Source organism: Jaculus jaculus, chromosome 1 (genome assembly GCF_020740685.1).
Source record: "Jaculus jaculus isolate mJacJac1 chromosome 1, mJacJac1.mat.Y.cur, whole genome shotgun sequence".
Classification (NCBI taxonomy): domain Eukaryota; kingdom Metazoa; phylum Chordata; class Mammalia; order Rodentia; family Dipodidae; genus Jaculus; species Jaculus jaculus.
The window spans coordinates 243,836,756-243,862,585 of NC_059102.1; the positions used below are offsets into that span (position 1 = coordinate 243,836,756).

At 42.3% G+C, this 25,830-nt stretch overlaps 1 protein-coding gene across 1 annotated transcript; it reads right to left on the reverse strand.

The window, feature by feature from the left end:
• Nucleotides 1-1,648: 1,648 nt before the first annotated feature.
• Timm17a (translocase of inner mitochondrial membrane 17A) lies at nt 1,649-24,982 on the reverse strand. The gene is made up of 6 exons (XM_004670697.2): nt 24,863-24,982; nt 10,002-10,101; nt 9,418-9,481; nt 8,876-9,004; nt 7,725-7,835; nt 1,649-2,416 (listed from the first exon to the last, which is right to left on the reverse strand). The coding sequence occupies exons 1-6, from the start codon at nt 24,886-24,888 to the stop codon at nt 2,331-2,333; spliced, it is 516 nt and encodes a 171-aa protein (XP_004670754.1). The 5' UTR covers nt 24,889-24,982; the 3' UTR covers nt 1,649-2,330.
• Between the last annotated feature and the right edge of the window lie 848 nt (nt 24,983-25,830).

Here is a 25,830-nt window from a genome sequence, read left to right on the forward strand (position 1 = left end):
AAATTAAAGAATTTCTGGATGTGCCTTCAAACATTATGCTAAGTTTAAAAAAATTATGTTAGATAAATTAAGATAAAACATGGGATGAATGCCATATGGTTCATTTTCTTGAGGTGCTCCCAATGGGGATGTTCAGGCTGAAAGCAGAATTGTGGTTCCCAGGGACTGGGAACAAAAATAATGGTAGGTTGTTTAATGGGTATAGTTTACAGTGATGATCCCTCTTTGCTATTGCTGAGACAGTTTCTCATGTAGCCCAGGCTAGTGCTGAACTCATGATCCTCCTGCCACTACCTTCCAAGTGTCAGGATTACAACCAGACCTAGTTGATGATTTTGAGTATATACAATGCTGATAGGTAAACATTGTGCCTCTACTTATGTCACTGAAATATATAATTACAAATGTTTAAGATAATAAATACAACCAACATATATATAGCTGGGCATAGTGGCACTTGCCTTTAATCCCAGTACTTGGTAGGCAGAGGTAAGAGGAACGCTGCGAGTTTGAGGCCACCTTTGGACTACATAGTGAATTCCAGGTCAGCCTGGGCTAAAGCAAGACCCTACCTCCTCCCCCCCAAAATAAATAAATAAATTTGTTAAAAAAGATAATAAATACTATCTTATGCATATTTTACCATAATTAAAACAACAAATGAAGCTGGGTGTGATGGCGTACACCTTTAATCCCAGCACTCAGGAGGCAGAGATAGGACTGCTGTGAGTTTGAAGCCATCCTGAGACTACATAATGAATTCCAAGTCAGCCTGAGCTAGAGTGAGACCCTACCTCGAAAAGCCAAAAAAAAAAATAATAATAATAATAAAGAATGATCAAGCCACAATTAGCAATGAAATGCTTATGTGTAAGGCACTGAGCTGAAAGATAAATGAGTTCACAATGTCCTTCTAAAGGCCACATGTCAGCTCCAGCACAATCAGGAAAACACCCTTTCGGCAAAGCTAACTAAATGGCTAGAACTGATCTGATTCCACAACATACTTACCACTTAAAGTTATCTACAGATTCTTTCTTGTTTTCATATTTTGAGACTGGGGCTCGGTACATACCCCAGATGCCTTAGTTTTGGACTCCCTTAGCTACTCCCAAATACTGAGATTACAGACTTGTCAGTCTGTACCTATCCTCTTTATTAAGCACATAATAAACACCAAACATTTCCTTACGAGCAGTATTAACTCAGGCTGGAGAGATGGCTTAGCAGTTAAGGAGCTTGCCTGCAAAGCCGAAGGACCCAGGTTCAACTCCCCAGGATCCATGTTATCCAGATGCCCAAGGTGGTCCATGTATCTGGAGTTCGTTATCCGTTACTGGAGGCCCTGGTGCGCCCATTCTCTCTTACTTTCTCTCTCTACCTGCCTCTTTCTCTCAAGTAAATAAATAAATAATAAAGGGCTGGAGAGATGACTTAGCGGTTAAGGCATTTGCCTGCAAAGCCAAAGGATCCCAGTTCGATTCTCCAGGACCCACGTAAGCCAGATGCACAAGGAGGCACATGCATATGGAGTTTGTTTACAGTGGCTGAAGTCCCTGGTGCACCCATTCTCTCTCTCTCTTTTTCTGTATCAAATAAATAAATAAAATATATTTAAAGTCATTATTAAAAAAAAAGAAATATTAACTCATTGAACTGGGTATATTGGAACCAAGTTGTTTCTGGTAAGGTTTCAGATGGCTCAGAATCAAGATACAGTAGCCTTAAAAGAGTTTTGTATTCGGCACCTGCAAAATCAAGACACAGTGTATATTATGTTCAAAGCAAAAGATGAATATTTTGCCATGTCCTTCAATCCATAAAGCCTTGAGTGTGAGATGATTCATGCTGACTGCGTAATTCTTCTCATACATAATTCACAGCAAGTGAGACGAGGAACTAGTTCTCTGAGTTTCCTGGAGCATGCTCAGTCTGAAAAGCGGAACTCTACAACTTTAGAAGAAAGAATAAGTTCAAGAGTGTTTATTGTTTGACTAACTGCACACAGAAACCAGGCAGAGAAGTTCCTAAGGAAATGATACTTCTGTTTCACGGTTAGTTGCCCTTTGGTCCTTCATCTTCTAAGCACTTATATGTTCTTTAAATGATTCTAGACATTTATTTTGATCACAAATGCAATCCAAATGTGAATAAATGAACGCAGTTATCTTTTCTCCCTTCCGTGTCCCTTTAAATAGAAAAAGTGCTGTCTCTTCATGGCCTATTTGGCCACAGTTGTTGCACCCATGGTTTTAAACAAACTATGTCTTGACCTTCGGAAATCCTTGAATTACAGCTCATCTGGTTAAAGAAATCCCGGGAAAGAAGTCCTATTGATATTGTCGATAGTCTCCAAAAGGTGAGGATGGTAACTGGCTTGAAGGCAACTGGGAGGGGTCTTCAGCAAACTGAGGGCCTGCAATTAAGAAATAAAAGGGATTTAAAAAGTGATTATATAATTAAAAAGGACAGTCTCCAATGATTGTGATGGGGAGGTAATATGATGGAGAATGGAATTTCAAAGGAGAAATTGTGTGTGGGGGGAGGGGATTAACGTGTGATTTTTTTTATAATCATGGAAAATGCTAAAAAAAAAAAAAAAAGGACAGTCTCTGTACAAAATATTCCAAAAGTCAATCCCAGCACTAAGGAGGTTAAGGCAGAGGATCACTGTGAGTTTGAGGCTATCCTGGGGCTACAAAGTCCCAGGTCAGCCTGAACCAAAGTGAGACCCTAACTTGAAACAAATAAACAAATTATGTGCTATAGCACATTACAGTTAGAGCTGTAATCTGAATTTCTTCATAGTGACCTGCCTAGTTCCCAACAGAGGTCTAGAGATCCTTCAATGTAGTATACCATGACAGACCAGCTTCCTAGATATGTCAGAATGAACAGCTATCAAGTGTTATGCCAGAAAGTCAGGTGGACTTGTTAAAGCAAGAAGGCATTTTTTTTTTTTTAATTTATTTATTTGAGAGTGACAGACACAGAGAGAAAGACAGATAGAGGAAGAGAGAGAATGGGCGCGCCAGGGCTTCCAGCCTCTGCAAACGAACTCCAGACACGTGCGCCCCCTTGTGCATCTGGCTAACGTGGGACCTGGGGAACCGAGCCTCAAACCGGGGTCCTTAGGCTTCACAGGCAAGCGCTTAACCGCTAAGCCATCTCTCCAGCCCAAGAAGGCATTTTTTTAAAAAGATTATTTGGTTCTATTTATTTGAGAGAGTAAGGGAGGGAAAGAGGCACATAGACAGAATGGGTGTGCCAGGGCCTTCAGCCACTGTGAACAAACTCCAGATATATGTACAACCTTGTGCATGTAGCTTACATGGGTCCTGGGGAGTCAAATCTCATCTGTTAACTTAGCAGGCAAATCATTAACTGCTAAGCTATCCCTCAAGCCCTTTTTTGTTTGTTTGTTTTTGTTTTTTTCTAAGGTAGGGTCTCACTCTAGCCCAGGCTGACCTGGAATTTACTATGTAGTCTTAGGGTAGCCTTGAACTCACAGCAGTCCTTCTACCATGGCTTTCTGAGCACTGGGACTAAAGGCATGTGTCACCACTCCTGGCAAGAAGCAATGGTTTTAAAATGCAACTATAAAAAAAAAAATTAACTAACAAACAAAGAAACAGAAAAAAAAAAAAAAAACACAGACCAGAGAGATGGCTCAGTGGTTAAGGTGTTAAAGCTTAGTGGTAAAGCTAAAGGACCCAGGTTTGATTCCCCAGGACCCACATAAGCCAGTTGCACAAGGTGGCACATGGGTCTGGAGTTCATTTACAGCAGCTGAAGGCCCTGACATACTCATTCTTTCTCTCTCTTTGTCTCTCTCTCAAATAAATGAATATTAAAAGTATTTTTTAGGGCTGGAGAGATGGCTTAGCGGTTAAGCGCTTGCCTGTGAAGCCTAAGGACCCTGGTTCAAGGCTCAGTTCCCCAGGTCCCACGTTAGCCAGATGCACAAGGGGGCGCACGCGTCTGGAGTTCGTTTGCAGAGGCTGGAAGCCCTGGCGCGCCCATTCTCTCTCTCTCCCTCTACCTGTCTTTCTCTCTGTCTGTCGCTCTCAAATAAATAAATAAATATTTTTTTTAAAAAAAGTATTTTTTAAAAATTACATAAAGCAAGCTGCCATATAAAGATTATCTGGCTTACATAGGTTCTGAGGAGTTGAACCTGAGTCCTTAGGCTTTGAAGGCAAGCTCCTTAACTGCTAAGCTATCTCTCCAGAATGATCCATTTTTTAAAAGTATATATTTAAAATTATTTTCAGGGGTTGGAGAGATGGCTCAGCGGTTAAAGGTTCTTAGTTTCAAAGCTTAAAAGCCCAGGTTCAATTTCCCAGTACACATGTAAGTCAGAGGCATAAAGTGGCACATGCATCTAGAGTTCTTACTTTTTGCAATGGCAAAAGACCCTGGTGTGCTCAAACTCTCTCCCTTAACCCGCTTGCAAATAAGTTAAAATATTTTAAATAAATAAAAAAAATATTTTTAGGCTATGGAGATGGCTCAGTGGCTAAAGGCTTACAAAAGAGCTTGTTGGCCCTGATTCAATTTCCCAGCCACCCACATAAAGGTAGATGGGCATGTGCCTACAGCAGCAAAAGGCCTTGGCATGTGTGCACACACATTTATTTATTTGTGTACACATACACAAATAAATATAAAGATTTTTAAAAAATGAAAAAAGTCCTAGCACTCAGAAGGCAGAGGTAGAATAGCCATGAGTCCAAGGCCATCCTGAGAATACAGAGTGAATTCCAGGTCAGCCTGCACTAGAGTAAGACCCTACCTTGAAAAACCAACCAGGGCAAATGAGCCAATGGGTACAATAGTGGCATGTCTGCTATGGGGGAAACCAACTGCCCTCTAATTGGACTATAGGCCCGCTCCATGGGAGGAAATACATCCCTGATACTGAAAACCTAAAACAGGAGTAGTCATGAGCCCTAGGGGTATAACATCTGCAGGTGTCTGGCTAAATGTATGTACTATGCTCACCAAACCACCCGGTAAGCAGTTTGTTCATACCAATATATTACTGCTACTCTCACTTTTGGCTAGAGAACCTTCTCTTTTCAGATGGCAGTAACCTTGGGATGACTCGGAAGGCACCATGGTGCTGAAAAGTAACAGAGAAGTCTCAGCACTGAAATATCTCTATCAGGTCTTCCAAGGCTCAGGGTCCATTGCGGAAGAGGTGGCAGAAAGAATTAAGAGCCAAAGGAAGGATAGCACTCCTTACAATATGTTCCTCCAGACACAAAATGGCCTGGACATCCATAACCTTGCAATGTCTGACACTACCTACACAAGACCATCAAAATAGGAGGAAAAGAGGATGACATCAAAATAAGAGAGAGATTGAGAGGGGGAGGGGATATGATGGAGAGTGGAGTTTCAAAAGGGAAAGTGGGGGGAGGCAGGGAATTACCATGGATTATTGTCTATAATTATGGAAGTTGTCAATAAAAAAAGAAAGAAAGAAAAGGGGAGCTGGAAAGATGGCTTAGCTGGTAAGGCGTTTGCCTGTGAACCCTAAGAACCCAGGTTCAATAGTCCAGTTCCACATAAGCCAAATGCACATGGTGGCGCATGCATATGGAGTTTGTTTGCAGTGGCTAGAGGCCCTGGTGCGCCCATTATCTCTGTCTTTCTCTCCCTCTCTAACAAACAAACAAACAAATAAATAAATAAAAATAGCCAGGCGTGGTGTCGCATGCCTTTAATCCCAGCACTCAGGAGGCAGAGGTAGGAGGATCGCTGTGAGTGAATTCCAGGTCAGCCTGAGCTAGAGTGAGACCTTACCTCAAAAAAAAAACGCAAATATAAAAATAAATTTAAAAAATATGAAAGATAGTCAGGCATGGTGGTACATGCCTTTAGTACCAGCACTCGGGAGGCAGAGGTAGGAACATTGCCATGAATCTGAGGCCACCCTGAGATTACATATGAATTCCAGGTCAGCGTGGGCTAGAGTGAGACCCTATCTTGAAAGACCAAACATGAAAGATAGTAGTAATCCTACTTCAGCCTCTTAAGTGTTAGGATTAAGGGCATATACCACTATAGTACATACAACCACACCCAGCCATAGTTTCACAAAGTTAAAAAGCACCTTAGTTATGTTTTCATTTGTTTTGTTTTTTCTTTGTAATTTATTATTTGTTCACTGTGTGCACCTATGTCACAGTGTGTGTATGGAGGTCAGGAGAACTCTGAAGTATCTGTTTCACTTCTCCCACTCCCCTCTGCATAGGGTTCTCGCTCTAGTCCAGGCTGACCTAGTCTCAGGGTGGCCTTGAACTCATGGCAATCATCCTACCTCTACTTCCTGGGTGCTGGAATTAAAGGCATGCACCACCATGCTCCGCTTGGCCTTGAAGTCTTGATGACCCTTCTACCTCAGCCTCCTGTGTACTAGGATTAGAGGCAAGTGCCACCATGCCAAGCTTATTAATACCTTTTAAAAGAACATTTTATTTTCCTTCCTTTCTTTTCCTTTTCTTTGTTTTTGTTTTTCAAGGTAGGGTCTCACTCTGGCCCAGGCTGACCTGGAATTCCCTATGTAGTTTTAGGGTGGCCTCAAACTCATAGCGATCCTCCTACCTCTGCCTCCCAAGAGCTGGGATTAAAGGCATGTGCTACCACACCCAGCTTTATTTTTTATGTATTCAAGAGAAAGAGGAGAGAGAGAGAAAGAACAGGTTCACCAGGGCTTTCAGCCACTGCAAACAAACTCCAGATGCATGTGCCATATTGTCCATCTGGCTTATGTGGGTCCTGGAGAATCTAACTTGGGTCCTTTGGCTTTGCAGGCAAGTGCTTAAACCACTAAGCCAGTTCCCCAGCCTTAAAACAATTAAAAACTTTCCACTTTTATTTATCTGAAAGAGGCAGAGAGAGAGAATGGGTGCACCAGGGCCTACAGCCATTGGAAATGAACTCTAGACGCATGTGCCACCTTGTGCATCTGACTTACATGGGTACTTGGAATTGAACCTTAGTCCTTTGGTTTTGCATGCATTTGCCTTGACTGCTAAGCCCTTAGTCCAGCCCTAAAATTTTTTATTTGTGTGTGCATGCAAACACATGCCTTCACAGTCTCTGATGCTGCAAGGAATGCCAGATGTTTGCACTTGCATCACTGGTGTCCCCGTCCCCCTGCCCACCCCAGCTCTAGGTAGGGTCTCACTCTAGCTCAGGTTGACCTGAAATTCACTATGTAGTCTCAAGGTGGTCTCGAACTCATGGTGAGCTTCCTACCTCTGCCTTTCAAGTGCTGGGATTAAAGGTGTGCGCTACCACACCTGGCTCTTGCATCACTTTTTGCATAAGTGGGTGGCTTTGGATTGAACTTGGGCCAGCAGGTTTTGCAAGCAAGTGCCTTTAACCATGTAGCCATCTTCCCATCCCACACATATTAAAATTTACCATAGGGCTGAATGTGGTGGCACACGCCTTTAATCCCAGCACTCAGGAGGCAGAGGTAAGAGAATCGCTGTGAGTTCCAGGTCACCCTGAATTAGAGTGAGACTCTACCTTGAAAAATGAAAAAAAAAAAAAAAAACCAAAAAAAACCAAAACAACAACAACAAAAAAAACCTTACTGTAGAAATCACAAACTACTCCATTTTAGCAGACTAAACATATTCTTTCCTAACGTTGGGAAACAATTCCAAAGTGCAAGAGCTATGGTATTAAGAAGAAAGAAAACTCACCATTGGGAAACTGTGCAGAGGCAAATCTTGTCAACAAGATACCAGCACCTTCAATTAAAGCTAGAAGAATGCCACCCATTGCAGCTGACCCAACCATGGCCACAGGTCCATCTGAAGACATTAATAACAATAATTACTTTAAGGGAAAGGTCTGTCCACAGAGATATGCATTTCTCCCATTTCTAAACGTTCACTGTCCAAGACCCACAATTAACAAAGGCTGAGAGGTCAAATCCAGTCTGCATTAGAACAGAGCCATATTCTCAAATGTATACATTACTTGTGGATGCTCTCATGCTGTAATAGCAAAGCTGGCAGTCTGTGACAAAGATGACAAAGTCCACAGAGCATAAAATATTTTACTATCTAAACTTTTATAAGAAATAGTTGACAAACACCTGGTCTAAACCACTAAGCCCAAAAGAATTCTGTTTTACACTTGGCCCCAAAGACCCAGAAGATGATTTAAGTTCTTTATTCTCAGCAATCCTATGTGGCAAATACTATTATTAATGCAAGAGTACTTATGAAATCATAACACACAACATTTGGCACACTACTCACACAGGTAATATGCCAATGCTTGTGACCACTGTAATAAATCAACCTCTCTGGGTGTAGTGGTGCATGCCCAGCACTTGGAGGGTGAGGTCAGGCTGGGCTATATGAGATCCTGTCTCAAAATAATAAATAAAATAAAAAGAAAGGGGCTGGAGAAATGGCTTAGTGGTTAAGGTGCTTGCCTACAAAACTTAAGGACCCACATAAGCCAGATGCACAAGGTGGTGTATGCTATGGAGTTTGTGTGCAGTGGCTGGAGGCCCTAATAGACACATTCTCACGCTTTCAAACCTAAAAAAGTAAAAGAAAAGAAAAAACTCCATGCTCTCTCATTGTCCCAAATAGCTTCCTTCACTTGTTCAAACCACAGATTCATGTTACACCAATCAAACAATGCTCAGTTTCATATATTAAGGATGTCATTAAATGAAGGCAGATGAGGTCATCCCAAAAGACTGAATTCATCTAATGTGCCCACAATGATCTTGGTATACAGCTCAGTAGTAAAGCCAGCTGACCAGGCACAAAGCCCCAGACTTGACCCCCAACACTACAGAAAAGAAAACGTAAACAAGACGATGACTGCTTACTTCTTGCTGCCAGGATGGCTCCTGTTAAGGCACCACTAGTGATGGAGTTCCAGGGGTCTTCTTTCCCTCTGACGTGAACCATACTACAGTCAATCGTGGAAAACAGACCTCCCCAGACTGCAAAGCTACCTATTTTATTTTAAAAACAAACAAATACTAGTTCATTTTTTATTTTGTTTTTTCGAGGTAGAATTTCACTCTAGCCCAGGCTGACCTGGAATTCACTATGTAGTCTCAGGGTGGCCTCAAACTCACAGTGATCCTCCTACCTCTGCCTCCCGAGTGCTGGGATTAAAGGCAAGTACTACCACAACCATCCATTTTTTAAAAAAAAAATATTTAAAATATGTTCTAGTCAAAACGAAGGTGCTGGCTGAGGTATCTCACACCTGTAAATCCAGCACTTGGGTGGAAGGATCAGGTGCTCAAGGCCAGCCTTGGCTACATGGTGAGTTTGAGGATAGGCTACGTGAGATCCTGACTTCTATGTTCAAATAAGCAGAAAGAATGGTTTGGAGTACCAATAGGAAGCTTCTTCTTACCTCCCAACTGTGGAGCTCTGGTTTTAATAGCTGTCAAACTCCCTCGCAGCCTGTGGTTAACTCCCTATAAAAAAATAAAAGGAAGCAGTCCAAAATATATTGCAAGTATAATAATTTTAAAAAATATTTTTATGGGGCTGGAGAGATGGCTTAGCGGTTAAGCGCTTGCCTGTGAAGCCTAAGGACCCCGGTTCGAGGCTCGGTTCCCCAGGTCCCACGTTAGCCAGATGCACAAGGGGGCGCACGCGTCTGGAGTTCGTTTGCAGAGGCTGGAAGCCCTGGCGCGCCCATTCTCTCTCTCTCCCTCTATCTGTCTTTCTCTCTGTGTCTGTCGCTCTCAAAATAAATAAATTAAAAATTAAAAAAAAAAAAAAAATATTTTTATGGATTTGTTTGAGTGATAGTATGTGTGTGCCAGGGCCCCCTGCTGCTGAAAATGAACTCCAGGTGCATGCTTCACTTTACATGGGCATTGGGGAATCAAACCCATCTCTCCAGCCCCAGAAGTGTAATACATTTCTAACTCACTAAAGGGACAATCCCAGTTTCCAGGGATTATAAAACAGAGACAATCATCTACTTACCACTGGAGAATTTCGAAAGCCTTTGATTGCTTGAAAGATACCACCACCTATGGTACCCATGGTAAAGGCCCCACCACAGTCATCCACAATTCGCCAGGGGCTAAAAACGAATGGAAAACAAAAATCATTTTATTTCTCACTCATAAACCTTAAAACATTCTGTTTAACAAAGGAAGGAATCTAACATAATCCAATGTAGAGCCCACTGAAACCAATAAGCATTTGTCTTGTAAAATGAAGGCAAAGGAACTAAACTGCTAGTAGGACTGGAATTAACATAACTTCGTTTTTTTAAAATATTTTATTTTTATTTATTAGAGACAGAGAGCGTGTGAGAATGGGCACACCAGGGCCTCTAGCCACTGCAAACAAACTCCAGATGCATGTGCCACTATGTGTATGCATATGGTTTATGTGGGATTTGGAGAATCGAACTTGAGTCCTTAGGTTTCACAGGCATGTACCTTAACCACTAAGCCATCTCTCCAGCCCAACTTCCTGTTTTCTGAAAGGGGTGGTGCAATGTATGTGGGGGGGGGGGCATTGGGTGTCTTGCTAAATTGCCTAGCATCAATTTCTCAAGTCTCCTGCCTCTCCCCACCCTCTGAAGTGTTGGTATTATAGGCCTGTACCACCATATCCAGCTAAATTTCCTATTTGTAATACCACTTTATTCATTCACTACAATTGTATCAGTAATGTTAGATCTATAAAAAGCAAATAAATATATCTATAACAATATTGTAATCAACAATAATGATTCAGTTTTCTAGAGATTAGGGTAAGCACCGAGTGGCAGTAAAATTTAACTCTGGAACCCAATGAAAATTCAACAGCTAAGAACATTTTTTGTTTGTTTTTTATTTGAGAGCTTGAGAGAAAGAGCGTGCATGAGAGAGAATAAGAATAGGTGGGGGACTTCCGGTTAAGATGGCGGCGTAGGTACCACGCCAAAGCAGCCTGGGGGGGGGGAAAGACCAAAAAAAACTCAGCAAAATACACACTTTTACTAAAAAGTGAGGTGTATAGGAAGTTGAGGCGGCAGCGGAGAAGTGGAAGAGTTATAGAGCATCCAGAGCCTGCACAGGCAGGAACAGCGGCTCCGGGGCGGCTCGGCTACCCCCCGCAACCGCGGAGCGGCAGAAAACCGCCGGACTCTCGGCTCGAGCCGCAGGACAAGCCAGGTGCGGGATTTTCCCCTCACACCGCGCTCTCCGCAACTCGGGAAACGTGAGGGGAGAGCGGCAGCGAGCAACGGAGGGAGGAGCAGACCGCGAGGTAAAAGCACACGTGGAGAAGCGATACAACCAGAGCAGCCGCGGCTCCCTCCCCTCCCCTGCCGCCTGAACCCAGCTCCAGCGAACACAGCAGCGGCCCGGGACCCGGCCACGCCAACTTGGGCTGACGGCGGGACCCAAGCAGGAGCAGAATTCGGCAGCAACTTCAGCGGCTCCAGCACCGGTACCAGTGGCCCCAGCAGCAGCGGACCCAGGAGCGGCAGCGGTGGCAGATCCCGCAGCAGCGGCTTTGGGGGAGCAGCAGCGGTGGACACGGCAATGGCAGCTTCAGCAGCGGTGGGGGCTCCGGGGGTGGCAGCTACAACAGCTGCAGAGGCGGCAGCAGCAGCTCAGTTTGCCCCGTAGGAAAAGCAAGTGCCCAGCTCCAGAAATCAGAACAGCAGCCCGACGACCCAGGCAGCAACTTGACTGAGACCACAATCACCCAAGGTAACTGGGATTGCACCAGGGAAGGGTCTCACCTGGTCACAAGCTGACTTGGATACCTCAACAGACCAGAAATCTAAACCTCTTTGTTGATAGAGGATCTGGTCATTATAATAACTACTCTTGCATACATACTCGGGGCTGTTTTTGAAGGAATGGGTACAGTGTTTAGTTAAATTTTAGAATCTACCAGTATATTATTCCACTCAGCCTGCTTGAATACTCCTATAGCAGGGAAACTCAACCCCTAAGAACATCTTTGTAGATACTCTGAGAGTCTTAAGAGCCACACCTAATACCTTAAGGTCCTACCCTGAAAATATATTATATCAAATCAATTGATACAGCTAAGAATACACAGCTAGCTAGAAAATCCAAGCATTCACTTAATCCAAGATGCAAAAATATATACATTATAACACAAGAAACACTAAAAAGCAAGACGATATAAATCCACCTAAAAGTATTAATGCATCAGAAATGTCCTCCAGTGAGAAAGAGTTAGAGGAAATGCCTGAGAAAGAGTTCAAAAGAATAATTATAAATATGTTCAAAGAGGTCAAAGAACACATGAAAACAATCAAAGAAGAAATCAAAGAGGAAATCAAAGAGGAAATCAAAGGAATCAAAGAAGAGGCAGGACACCAATTTAATGAAATAAAGAAGGCAATACAAGACATAAATAGAGAAATAGAAATAATGAAGAAAAACCAGTCAGAATTACTAGCAATGAAGAACACAGTTAATGAAATAAAAAACTCTGTAGAAAATCTCACCAGTAGGATGGATGAGGGAGAGGACAGAATATCTAAGCTAGAAGATCAGGTGGCAGACCTAATGCAGTCCAACAAAGAGAAAGACAAACTTATAGAAAAGTATGAGTGGGAATTTCAAGATATTCGGGACACTATGAAAAGATCCAATATAAGAATTCAGGACATAGTAGAAGGAGAAGAATTCCACTCCAGAGGCATAGTAGGCATCTTCAACAAAATCATAGAGGAAAATTTTCCCCAAATTGGGAAAGAGGTGCCAATACAGATACAGGAAGCCTTTAGAACCCCAGCCAGACAAAACCCAGAAAGAAACTCTCCTCGCCACATTATACTCAAACTTCCAAACACACAAACCAAAGAAAAAATATTGAAAGCAGTTAGAGAGAAAAATCAAGTTACCTACAAAAGCAAGCCCATCAGGATTACAGCAGATTATTCAACACAAACTTTTAAAGCCAGAAGGGCCTGGAGTGATATATTCCAAGTTCTGAAAGATAACAACTGTCAACCAAGGTTACTTTATCCTGCAAAGTTATCCATCCAAATAGATGGAGAAATAAAGACATTCCATGACAAAAGCAGGTTAAAGGAATATCTGAAGACAAAACCAGCTCTACAGAAAATACTTGATAGAATCCTCCATGCTGAACAAAAGGAAAAGCACACATATAAGGAACCTAGAAAAAACCAGCCATACTCAAATACCAGTTAACAGAAGAGAGCACAGGTAGAACAAGTAACACACACACACACACACAAATGGCAAACATAAATACACACCTTTCAATAATATCTCTTAATATCAACGGTCTCAATGCCCCAACGAAAAGACATAGATTTGCAGACTGGGTTAAAAAGCAGGATCCTACAATTTGTTGTCTTCAAGAAACTCACCTTTCTACAAAGGATAGACATTATCTTAGGGTGAAGGGTTGGAAGACGGTGTTTCAAGCAAATGGGCCTAGAAAACAAGCAGGGGTTGCTATCCTAATATCAGACAGGGTGGACTTTAGTCCGAAGTTAGTCAAAAAAGATAAGGAAGGTCACTTTATATTGATTAAGGGCACACTACAACAGGAGGACATTACAATCCTAAACATATATGCACCTAACATGGGGGCTCCCAAATTCGTCAAACAAACACTATTAGAACTAAGGTCACAGATAACACCAAACACGGTGGTGGTGGGTGACTTTAACACCCCACTCTCATCAATTGACAGGTCATCCAGGGAAAGAATAAACAGAGAGGCATCTGGACTAAATGAGGTCATAGAAGGAATGGACCTAACAGATATATACAGGACATTTCATCCAAAGGCTGCAGAATATACATTCTTTTCAGCAGCACATGGAACATTCTCTAAAATAGACCATATATTAGGACACAAAGCAAATCTTAACAAATTCAGGAAAATTGAAATAATTCCTTGCATTCTATCTGACCACAATGGAATTAAACTACAAATCAGTAGCAAGAAAGGCTATAGAGCATACACAAAATCATGGAAACTAAACAATACACTACTAAATGATGAGTGGGTCAATGAAGAAATCAAAAAGGAAATCAAAAAATTTATAGAGTCAAATGATAATGAGAACACAACATACCAAAATCTCTGGGACGCAATGAAGGCAGTTCTAAGAGATAAATTTATAGCCTTAAGTGCCTATATTAAGAAATTAGAAAGGTCGCAAGTAAACGACCTAATGCTTCGCCTTAAAGCCTTGGAAAAAGAAGAACAAGGCAAACCAAAAAGTAGTAGACGGGAAGAAATAATAAAGATTAGGGCAGAAATTAATGAAATAGAAACAAAAAGAACAATCCAAAGAATTAATGAAACAAAGAGTTGGTTCTTTGAAAGGATAAACAAGATTGATAAACCCTTAGCAAATCTGACCAAAAGAAAGAGAGAAGAGACACAAATTAATAAAATCAGAGATGAACAAGGTAACATCACAACAGATTCCAGAGAAATTCAAAAAATTATAGGGACATACTATAAAAGCATATACTCCACAAAGTATGAAAATCTGAAAGAAATGGATGATTTCCTTGATCTATATGACCTACCTAAATTAAATCAAAATGAGATTAATCACTTAAATAGACCTATAACAAACATGGAGATCCGAGCAGTTATCAATAATCTCCCAACTAAAAAAAGCCCAGGCCCGGATGGATTCACTGCTGAATTTTACCAGACTTTTAAGGAAGAGCTAACACCATTGCTTCTTAAGCTTTTCCAGGAAATAGAAAAAGAAGGAATCCTACCAAACTCCTTCTATGAGGCCAGCATCACCCTGATACCAAAACCAGGCAAAGATAGAACAAAAAAAGAAAATTACAGACCAATCTCCCTCATGAACATAGATGCAAAAATTCTCAACAAAATATTGGCAAACAGAATACAAGAGTATATCAAAAAGATCATTCACCCTGACCAAGTAGGCTTTATCCCAGAGATGCAGGGATGGTTCAACATACGCAAATCTATAAATGTAATACATTACATAAATGGGTTGAAGGACAAAAACCACATGATCATCTCATTAGATGCAGAGAAAGCATTTGACAAAATCCAACATCCCTTCATGATAAAAGTCCTACAGAGACTGGGAATAGAAGGAACATATCTCAATATAATAAAGGCTATTTATGACAAGCCTACAGCCAACATATTACTAAATGGGGAAAAACTGGAAGCTTTTCCACTAAAATCAGGAACAAGACAAGGGTGTCCACTGTCTCCACTTCTATTTAATATAGTTTTGGAAGTCTTAGCCATAGCAATAAGGCAAGAGACACACATAAAAGGGATACAAATTGGAAAGGAAGAAATCAAGTTATCATTATTTGCAGATGACATGATTCTATACATAAAGGACCCTAAAGACTCTACTAGCAAGCTGTTAGAGCTGATCAAAACCTACAGCAATGTAGCAGGATACAAAATAAATACACAGAAATCAGTAGCCTTCGTATATGCTAACAACAAACACACAGAGGATGAAATCAGAGAATCACTCCCATTCACAATTGCATCAAAAAAAATAAAATACCTTGGAATAAACCTAACTAAGGAAGTAAAGAATCTATACAATGAGAACTTTAAGACACTCAAGCGAGAAATTGCAGAAGACACTAGAAAGTGGAGAAACATCCCTTGTTCCTGGCTTGGAAGAATCAATATCGTGAAAATGGCAATCTTACCTAAAGCAATCTACACATTTAATGCAATCCCTATCAAAATTCCAAAGGCTTTCTTCATGGAAATAGAAAAAACAATCCAAAAATTCATTTGGAATCATAAAAAACCTCGAATATCTAAAATAATACTGAGCAACAAAAAAGAGGCTGGTGGTATCACCATACCTGATTTTAACCTATACTACAGAGCCATAGTAACAAAAACAGCATGGTACTGGCACAAAAACAGACATGTAGATCAGTGGAACAGAATAGAGGACCCAGATGTAAGCCCAAGTAGCTATAGCCACCTGATATTCGATAAAAATGCCAAAAATACTCATTGGAGAAGAGACAGCCTCTTCAGCAAATGGTGTTTTGAAAACTGGATAAATATCTGCAGAAGGATGAAAATAGATTCTTCTCTCTCGCCATGCACAAGAATTAAGTCCAAATGGATTAAAGACCTTAACATCAGACCGGAAACTTTGAAACTGCTAGAGGAAAAAGTAGGGGAAACCCTTCAACATATTGGTCTTGGCAAAGACTTTCTGAATACAACCCCAATTGCTCAGGCAATAAAACCACAGATTAACCACTGGGACCTAATGAAATTACAAAGATTTTGCGCCGCAAAGGACACAGTGAAAAAAGCAAAGAGGCAACCTACAGAATGGGAAAAAATCTTCGCCAGCTATATATCTGATAGAGGATTAATATCTAGGATATACAAAGAACTCAAAAAGTTAACTAATAAGGAATCAAACAAGCCAATCAAAAAATGGGCTATGGAGCTAAATAGAGAGTTCTCAAAGGAAGAAATACGAATGGCATATAAGCACCTAAAAAAATGTTCTACGTCACTAGTCATCAGGGAAATGCAGATTAAAACTACATTGAGATTCCATCTCACTCCTGTCAGATTGGCCACCATCATGAAAACAAATGATCATAAATGTTGGCGGGGATGTGGAAAAAAAGGAACCCTTCTGCACTGCTGGTGGGAATGCAATCTGGTCCAGCCATTGTGGAAAACAGTGTGGAGGTTCCTAAAGCAGCTAGAGATTGATCTACCATATGACCCAGCTATAGCACTCCTAGGCATATATCCAAAGGACTCATCTCATTTCCTTAGAAGTACATGCACAACCATGTTTATTGCTGCTCAATTTATAATAGCTGGGAAATGGAACCAGCCTAGATGTCCCTCAACAGATGAGTGGATAATGAAGATGTGGTACATTTATACAATGGAGTTCTACTCAGCGGTAAAGAAAAATGAAGTTATGAAATTTGCAGAAAAATGGATGGACCTGGAAAGTATTATACTAAGTGAGGTAACCCAGGCCCAGAAAGCCAAGCGCCACATGTTCTCCCTCATATGGGGATCCTAGCTACAGATGACTGGGCTTCTGTGTGAGAATGAAAATACTTAGTAGCAGAGGCCAGTAAGTTGAAAAGGAGACATAAAGGGTGGAGAAAGGAAGGGAGGAGGATACTTAATAGGTTGATATTGTATATATGTAATTACAATGATTGTAATGGGGAGGTAATATGATTGAGAATGGAATTTCAACTGGGAAAGTGTGGGGGTGGGGAGGGAGGGAATTACCATGGGATATATTTTATAATCATGGAAAATGTTAATAAAAATTAAAAAAAAAAAGAATAGGTGCATCAGGCTTTTTGTGGGTACTGGGGAATTGAACACAGGCCATCAGACTTTGCAAGCAAAGGTCTTTAACACTGAGCCATCTCTCCAGCCCTGCAGAACAATATTTAAAAGTCTACAAGTCTTGGGCTGAAGAGATGGCTCAGCAGCTAAGGTACTTACCTACAAAGCCTAAGGACCCTAGTTTGATTTCCAGCCAGACGCACAAAGCTGCAAATGCAGAGGCTAGGAGCCTTGGAGCCCCTATTCTCTCTCTGTCTGTCTGCTTACAAATAAATGAATATAATAAAGTCGGGTATGGTGGCACAAGCTTTTAATCCCAGCACTGGGGAGGCAGAGGTAGGATTGTCATGAGTTCAAGGCCACCCTGAGACAGGTGAGCCTTGAGTGAGACCCTACCTTGAAAGAAAACGACCAAAAAGTAAATAAAATATTAAAAGGTATGCAAGTCTTTGCAAGATAACCAAGTTCAAATTAGCATTTTAAAAATTATTTATTTATTTATATTTGATTTTTTGAGGTAGGGTTTCACTTTAATTCAGGCTGACCTGGTAATTCACTGTGTAGTCTCAGGGTGGCCTTGAACACACAGTGGGTGATCCTCCTAACTCCTACCTCTGCCCTCCCAAGGGCTGGGATTAAAGGCTTGTGCCACCACGCCCGGCAAATTAGCATTCTTTTTTAAAAAAAAAGTTTTATTTTTTATTTATTAACTTGAGAGACAGAGAAAGAAAACAGGTGCACCAAGGCCTCTCTAACCACTGCAAACAAATTCCAGATGCATGTGCCACCTTGTGTGGGTCCTGGGGAATCAAACCTAGATCCTTTGGCTTTGCAGGCAAGCACCTTAACCACAAAGCCATCTCTCCAGCCCCAAATTAGCACTTTAAACTTTAGTTTCCATCAGATTTACTTAACATACTGGAACAGTAATAGCCAATAGTTAGAGGTTAAGTTTATAACTAGCCTCCAAACGTTAACGCTCTAACTCGTGCAACAGTGAAATCTAAGTGAGCAGTAGACCAAAACCACTGTTCTAGGACTTGTACCTAACAAAGTCTGTAAGCAACTAAGTTCATCTGAGCCCATTAAAACTAAAGAAATGTATTTAATATAACCTTGAGACCAGTGCAGGGCTGGGAATGGTGGTGTATACTGGTCATCCCAGCACTTGGAACACTGAATCAGTAAAATGAGGAGGTGGAAGCCGGGCGTGGTGGTGCATGCCTTTAATCCCAGCCCTCGGGAGTCAAAGGTAGGTGGATTGCTGTGAGTTTAAGGCCACCCTGAGACTACATAGTGAATTCCAGGTCAGCCTCAGCTAGAGTAAGACCCTACCTCAAACACACACACACACACACACACACACACACACAAAATGATGACGAGGTAGAGGTCAACCTGGGCTATACAACAAGACCCCGTCTCACCTCTCCTCCCTGTTAATGTGCCAGCCTATGGACCATCATTATAAGAGCTGGTATGTTTGTAAGCTTATAAACTAAAACATTGCCACAGCATGAGATTCTGAGTAATGAGTAATTTCTGGCATTGTCGGGTAAGAATACAAAGACCTGGGCTGGAGAGGTGGCTCAGAGGTTACAGGAGCTTGCTTGCAAAGTGTGCCAGTCCAAATGCAATTTCCCAGCACCCACATAAAGCCAGATGCACGAGGTAGTGCATGTGTCTGGAGTTTGTTTGCAGCGGCAAGAGGCCCTGGCGTACCCATATTCTCTCTCCCACCCTTCTCTCTGCTTGTAAATAAATAAATAAATAAAAATACTTAAAAAAAAAAGAATAGAGCTGGGCATGGTGGACACATGCCTTTAATCCCAGCACTTAGGAGGCAAAGATAAGAGGATCACTATGAGTTTGAGGTCAGCCTGAGAATACATAGTGAATTCCAAGTCAGCCTGGGCTAGAGCAAGACTCTACCTGGGGAAAAAAAAGTAACCAAAAAACAAACAAACAAAAAAAAGTCCCAAAGTGAAAACATTATACCCTAACAAGACCTTATGCAGCAACAACCTAATGGTGAGGTGCTTTGGGGCCTTGTTATACAGAGTGGCTCTGAAACAAAATCAACACCCAAGATTATTAGAAATGTAGACACTTCTACTAAGTTCAAATTAATTACCTCGAATTCACTGTGATCCTCCTACCGACTTCCTGAGTGGCTCACTACTTCAGCTTCTATGCCCAGCTCAAGTTAAAAAAAAAATTGGAGCTACAGAGATGGCTCAGCAGTCAAGGCGTTTGCCTACAAAGCCAAAGGACCTTGGCTTGATTCCCCAGGACCCATGTAAGTCAGATGCACAAGGGGGTGCATGCTGTGTCTGGAGGCCCTGGCGTGCCCACTCTCTCTCTAAGTAGATAAATAAAAATAAAGTAAAAAAAATTATTTTGAGATAGGGTCTTATTCTAAGTCAGGCTGACCTGGAATTCACTATGTAGGCTTAGGGTGGCCTTGAACTCATGGTGATCCTTGTTGAGTGCTGGGATTAAAGGCGTGTGCCACCATGACTGGCAAATTTTTTTTTAAAAAATATTTTACTTAGTTAGTTATTTATTTGAGAAACAGAGAGAAAGAAGATAGAAAATGAGCACACTAGGGCCTCTAGCCACTGCAAATGAACTCCAGATACATGCACCACCTTATGCATCTGGCTTATGTGAGCACTGGGGAATTGAACCTGGGTCCTTTGGCTTTGCTGGTAAGTGCCTTACCCACTCAGCCATCTTTCCAGCCAATTATTTTGTTTGTTTACATGTTGTGTACATGGACATGCCAGGGTCTTTTGCTACCACAAATGAATTCCATTTTGTCTTGTAGTGGGTGGCTAGGGAATGGAATCCAGGTTGGCAGGCTTTGCAAACAAGCACTTTTATGTACTGAGCCATCTCCCAGCCCTATAAATTCAATTTTTTTTCTCAAGGTAGGGTCTCACTCTAGCTCAGGCTGACCTGGAATTCACTCTGTAGTCTCAGGGTGGCCTCGAACTCTCGGTGATCCTCCTACCTCTGCCTCCCGAGTGCTGGGATTAAAGGGGTGAGCCACCATGCCCGGCTCATAAATTCAAATTTTTTATCCTCAGGGTAAGGTATTGAACCCAAAGCCTCATACATGTTAAACAAGTACTCCTCTGAAATTTGTACTTTAATATAATTCACAGGTAACTGAACTACACTTTAAGTCTAAAAAAAAATCTTGAAAATCATGGGCCCTAGAGGTATAACATCTGCTGGTGTCTGGCTACATATATATAGTATGCTCACCAAACTGCCCAATAAGCATTTCTCTTAAAGTTCATACCCACATATTAATGCTACTCTCACTTTTGGCTAGAAAAGCTTCTCATTCCAGATGGCTGTGACCTTGGGATGACTCAGAAGGCATCATGGTGCTAAGAAGTGACCGAGGAGTGCTCAGCACTGAAATATCTCTATTACTCCTTCTAAGGCTCAGGGTCCATTGCAGAAGAGGTGGCTGAAAGAATTCAAGAGCCAAAGGAAGGTTAGGACTCCTTGCAGCGGGCTCTTCCAAACACAAAACAGCCTGGATATCCATGACCTCACAGTGCCTGACACTACCTACATAAGACCATCATAATAGGAGGAAAAGATGATGACATCAAAATAAGAAAGTCTGATTGAGAGGGGAAAAGCGTACGGTGGAGAGTAGAGTTTCAAAGGGGAAAGTGGGGGAAGGGAGGGAATTACAATGGGTTATTGTCTACAATTATGGAAGTTGTAAATAAAAAGTAAATTAATAAAATTTTAAAAAATCCTGAAGATACTGAAAATATAAGCAAAGATGTTTTTTTTTCTTTGAGAGTCTCACTGTAGTCCAGGCTGACAAGGTGGCTCACGGGGGGGGGGGGGGGGGGGGGGGGGGGGGGGGGGGGGGTGTTCCCCTCCTGCTGGGATAAAAGGCATGCGCCACTACACCCAGTTTAAGCAAAAGAAATTTTTTTTTTCCCCGAGGTAGGATTTTGCTCTAGCCCAGGCTGACCTGGAATTCACTATGTAGTCTCAGGGTGACCTCGAACTCTCAGCAATCCTCCTACCTCTGCCTCCCAAGTGCTGGGATTAAAGGCGTGCACCATCACACCCAGCTTAAGCAAAAATTTTTTAATGTTTCTATTGTTTTTAAGTTAGCATATAAAGAGATTCATTTTATTACGGCATTTCAAAGAAAGTTTCTTCAAGATGGTACAAACATTTGCAGGAAATAAGAAGGCAAAAGAGAATTAAGATACTCAGTTTGAGTGGGAGAAGTCAGTTATTTTAAAATGTGACCTTAGGGGGCTGGAGAGATTAGTGGTTAAGGGCTTGCCCGTGAAGCCTAAGGATCCCGGTTCGTGACTTGATTCCCCAGGACCCATGTAAGCCAGACATGGCTGGCAGCCCTGATGCACCCATTCTCTCTCTCTCTCTGCCTGTCACTCTCAAATAAGTTTTTTAAAAAATCTAAAATAAAAAAAATAACAAAGCATTAAAATGTGATCTTAAAGTTTTATAGGTACAGTGGTCCAGGGTAGAGAAGCAAGAGTCTCCACGAGGAACACACACACACAAAAAATGTATAAGAGTTAGGTTCTAGTAAGGCTAAAATTGCCTTCTAGTTTAAGTAACTCTGTATTTAGTTGGGAGCTGAACTAAATATGAAAAATTAGGAATGAAAAATATATAAGTAAATAATTTAGGAGACAGCTAGACATGGTGGCTCTTGCCTAGAATGCCAGCACTCATGAGGCTGAGGTCATGTGACTACGAGGTCAGCCCAGGATATAGAGTGAGTTCTGGGTTAGAGGGAGACCCTACCCCTCTCCCCCACAAAAAAAGTTAACTCAATTCAGATAGTAACAATATTCAAAAGGATTCCTGAAACAAAGCCAAGATAGAAGATGGTTTCTAAACACAGTCTGACTAAATTAAAACGTCTCTACAGGGGCCGAGGACATGGCTCAGAAGTTAAAAGGCACTTGCTCACAAAGCCTGCCGGCCCAGGTTTGACGCCCCAGTGACCCGGCTGGAGGTGGCTTAGTGATGCATGTGTTTGGAGGGAATTTGCAGCAAGAGGCTCTGGTGCACCCATACTCTTTCTCTATACTTGAAAATAAATATTTGAAAAAATGTTCCACTAACCAGGCATAGTGGCGCACACCTTTAATCCCAGGACTCGGGAGGAAGACGTAGGAGGATCACCATGAGTTCGAGGCCATCCAGAGACTTCCATCCAGTGAATTCCAATCAGTTTGGACTAGAGCAAAACCCTACCTCGAAAAACCAAAAAAAAAAAAAAAAAAAAAAAAAGTTCCACCAAAGCCAGGCATGGTAGCACATGCCTTTAATTTCAGTACTCCAAGGGCAGAGGTAGGAGGATCCTGGTGAGTTCAAGGCTACCCTGAGACTACATAGTGAATTCCAGGTCAGACTGGGCTAGACTACCTCAAAAAAAAAAGGTGGGGTGTTGGAGAGATGGCTTAGTGGTTAAGGTTCTTGCTTGAGAAGCCCAAGGTCCAAGGTTCGACTCCCAGTACCCATGTAAAGCCAGACACACAAGGTGGTGCATACAGCTGGAGTCTTGTTTGCAGTGGCTAGAGGCCCTGGTATACCTGTTCTTTCTCTCTCAAATAAATAAAATATTAAAAATAAAGTTCCATCAGGTAAGTGTTAGGCTGCAATGTGTTAACAATAAAATCAGACTTAGCAAGAATGCAAATGTCAGACAAGTGCAGGCAACAGAGAACTAATAATAATAATATTATTAAAGTATTAACTATATTATAGCCACTCCACAGTACAAATAAAATGCCAGGCGTGGTGGCACACGCCTTTAATCTCAACATTTGGGAGGCAGAGGTAGGAGGATCGCCATGAGTTTGAGGCCACCCTGAGACTACATAGTGAATTCCAGGTCAGCCTGGGCTACAGCAAGACCATTCCTTGGAAAACAAACAAACAAAAAAAGAAGCCTATAAATTATCGCCCCAAAGCTAGGTTATTTAAAAAAAATCAATCTATTTGTTTACTAATATACCAGCCACTTGCATCAATAGTGCTGACGTGGGTGTACTGGGTCCTTAGGCTTCGCAGGCAAGTGCCTTAACTGATAAGCCATCTCTCCAGTCCTTATTTTTCTTTAGAATTAATAATCTCATAACTTCCCAAAAGAGTATCATTATATCCTTTGCATTCTAAAAATACAAAAAGCCTCAGATAGATATTAAGTGAACTTGCCGAAGATAATATAAATAACTAACAGGACGAACTTGAGCACAAACTCTTGTTATTTCAAGGTAGGGTTTTACTGTAGTGCAGGAAGCCTGGAACTCACGGTGATTCTCCTACATCTGCCTCCCCCCTGCACCACCACGCCCAGCTAAAATCTTTTATCTATTTATTTTTTATATTCGAGGTAGGGTTTCGCTCTAGACCAGGCTGACCAGGAATTCACTATGCAGTCTCAGGGTGACCTCTAACTCCCCGCTGGGATTAATTAAAGGGCCTAATTTCGACACTTGGGAGGCAGAGGTAGGAGGATTATGAGTTCGAGGCCACCCTGAGACTACATAGTGAATTCCAGGTCAGCCTGGACCAGACTGGGACCCTACCTTGGGAAAAAAAAAAAAAAAAAACTAATATTTTTTAAGACCTTTAACACAACAAAACCAACTCTGCTGAAAACTTCTGTCATTGTACGCATCCGAAGGCAATTTACAGCAAGTTGAGCCCTACATAGCCAAACACAACACAGGAAGGGGGTAACTGTGGCAAAGAGACAGGAGGTGCTGAGACAATTTTTACTCATGTCCCCAGAAGCTCTACTCAAACACCCTGAGTCTAACAGCGCCTGCAAACACTTAATGACTCTCTTACTTGTGTGCTTGATCTTACTCATGCTTTCTGTCCCTGAACGTGGCACAGAGTCCTCGCTCAAATAAACGCTGAATGAATGAATCTCTGCCCACGGCTTCTCAGAAGGCACATGCAACTATCTTCCTGCTTTCCAGACACACTTATCCGTGGTCACCCTCCTTTCGCAGGGGAGAATTCCACGCAATGGGTGCCGCTCCAGCCTGCAAAGGAACTCATCCGGAGCTTGGGTGGAGTCTATACCCCACTCCTGAAATGGTTCACCCGGCGGAGACATCGCCGTACAGACCAAGTCCTCAAGAACTCAGCAAGGCGAGGGACGCGCCCAAGGTCACCCCGGAGCGCAGAGGGACCTCCACCGTGCCCCCGAGGTGGGCAGCGCCCTGCCCGCGCCGGGCAGAGGTTCCAAGGCCCGCGGCGCCGCACACCGGCCTCCTCCCTCCTCCCCACCGCAAGGTCACGGAGGAGCACAGCCGACTGAAAGCCAACCGGCCGCTCACGGCTGCCACGGCCGGCGAGACGAGCCCCGGCGGGGTTCGTCCGGGGCCGGGGAGACGGAACCCGGGGCACGGCCGTGGGCACAGTGACGGAGGGAGACAAGGACGGCGGAGGAGGCTCACCACGGCTCTCGGGCATACTCCTCCATCTTGACTCACTCCTGCCGCGCGAACGACGCCGGGCGAGCCGGCCGGAAACTGGCCCCAGCGGCGGAAGTGATGCCCGGAGGAGGGCGCTCAGCTCTATGGCGATTGGGTCGCCGTCTCCCGCAGCAGCCAATAGAAATCGGAACTCCTGGGTTAGGCTCCGCCCAGGCCCTCAAAGGCTGCTGCGTCTAATGAGGAGGGCCCAGAGCTGCTGAGAGTTCAAATTCAGTCACTCTAAGAAAGTTCTTTCTGTGGGTTGTGATCTCATTCCGGTAGGGTTCACCAAGCTCCTTAAATATTGTACTGGCTTTAATATATATGTATGTGTGTGTGTGTGTGTGTGTGTGTGTGTGTGTGTGTGTATACACATACACATACATACATACACACACATACATACACACATATACACACACACATATATATGCATATATATGTATGCATATATATACATGTATATATATATGTGTATATATATATATGCACACATATTCATTAAAAAATATTCTTCTCAGCTGGGCGTGGTGGTGCAAGTTGGCCATCCTGTGACTACATAGTGAATTCCTGAGCTAGAGTGAGACCCTACCTCGGGGGAAAAAAAAAATCAACCAAAAAAAGAAAAAAAATTTTTTTTAGCTGTGTGTGCTGGCTCACGCCTTTAATCGCAGCAAAGGAGGCAGAGATAGGAGGATCACTTTGAGTTCCAGGCCAGACTGAGACTACAAAGCGAGTGCCAGGTCACCCTGGGCTACAGCGAGACGCTACCTTGAAAAATAAAATAAAACAACAAATTATATATATGTGCATCTAAGTATACTAGAGAGATGGGTGAGGCAGGGCAGCTTGCCATTGCAAACAAACTTAAAGTACTTGCACCACTTTGTGCATCTGGCTTTACACTGGTATTGGGAAATTGAACCTCATGCAGCATGCTTTGCAAGCAA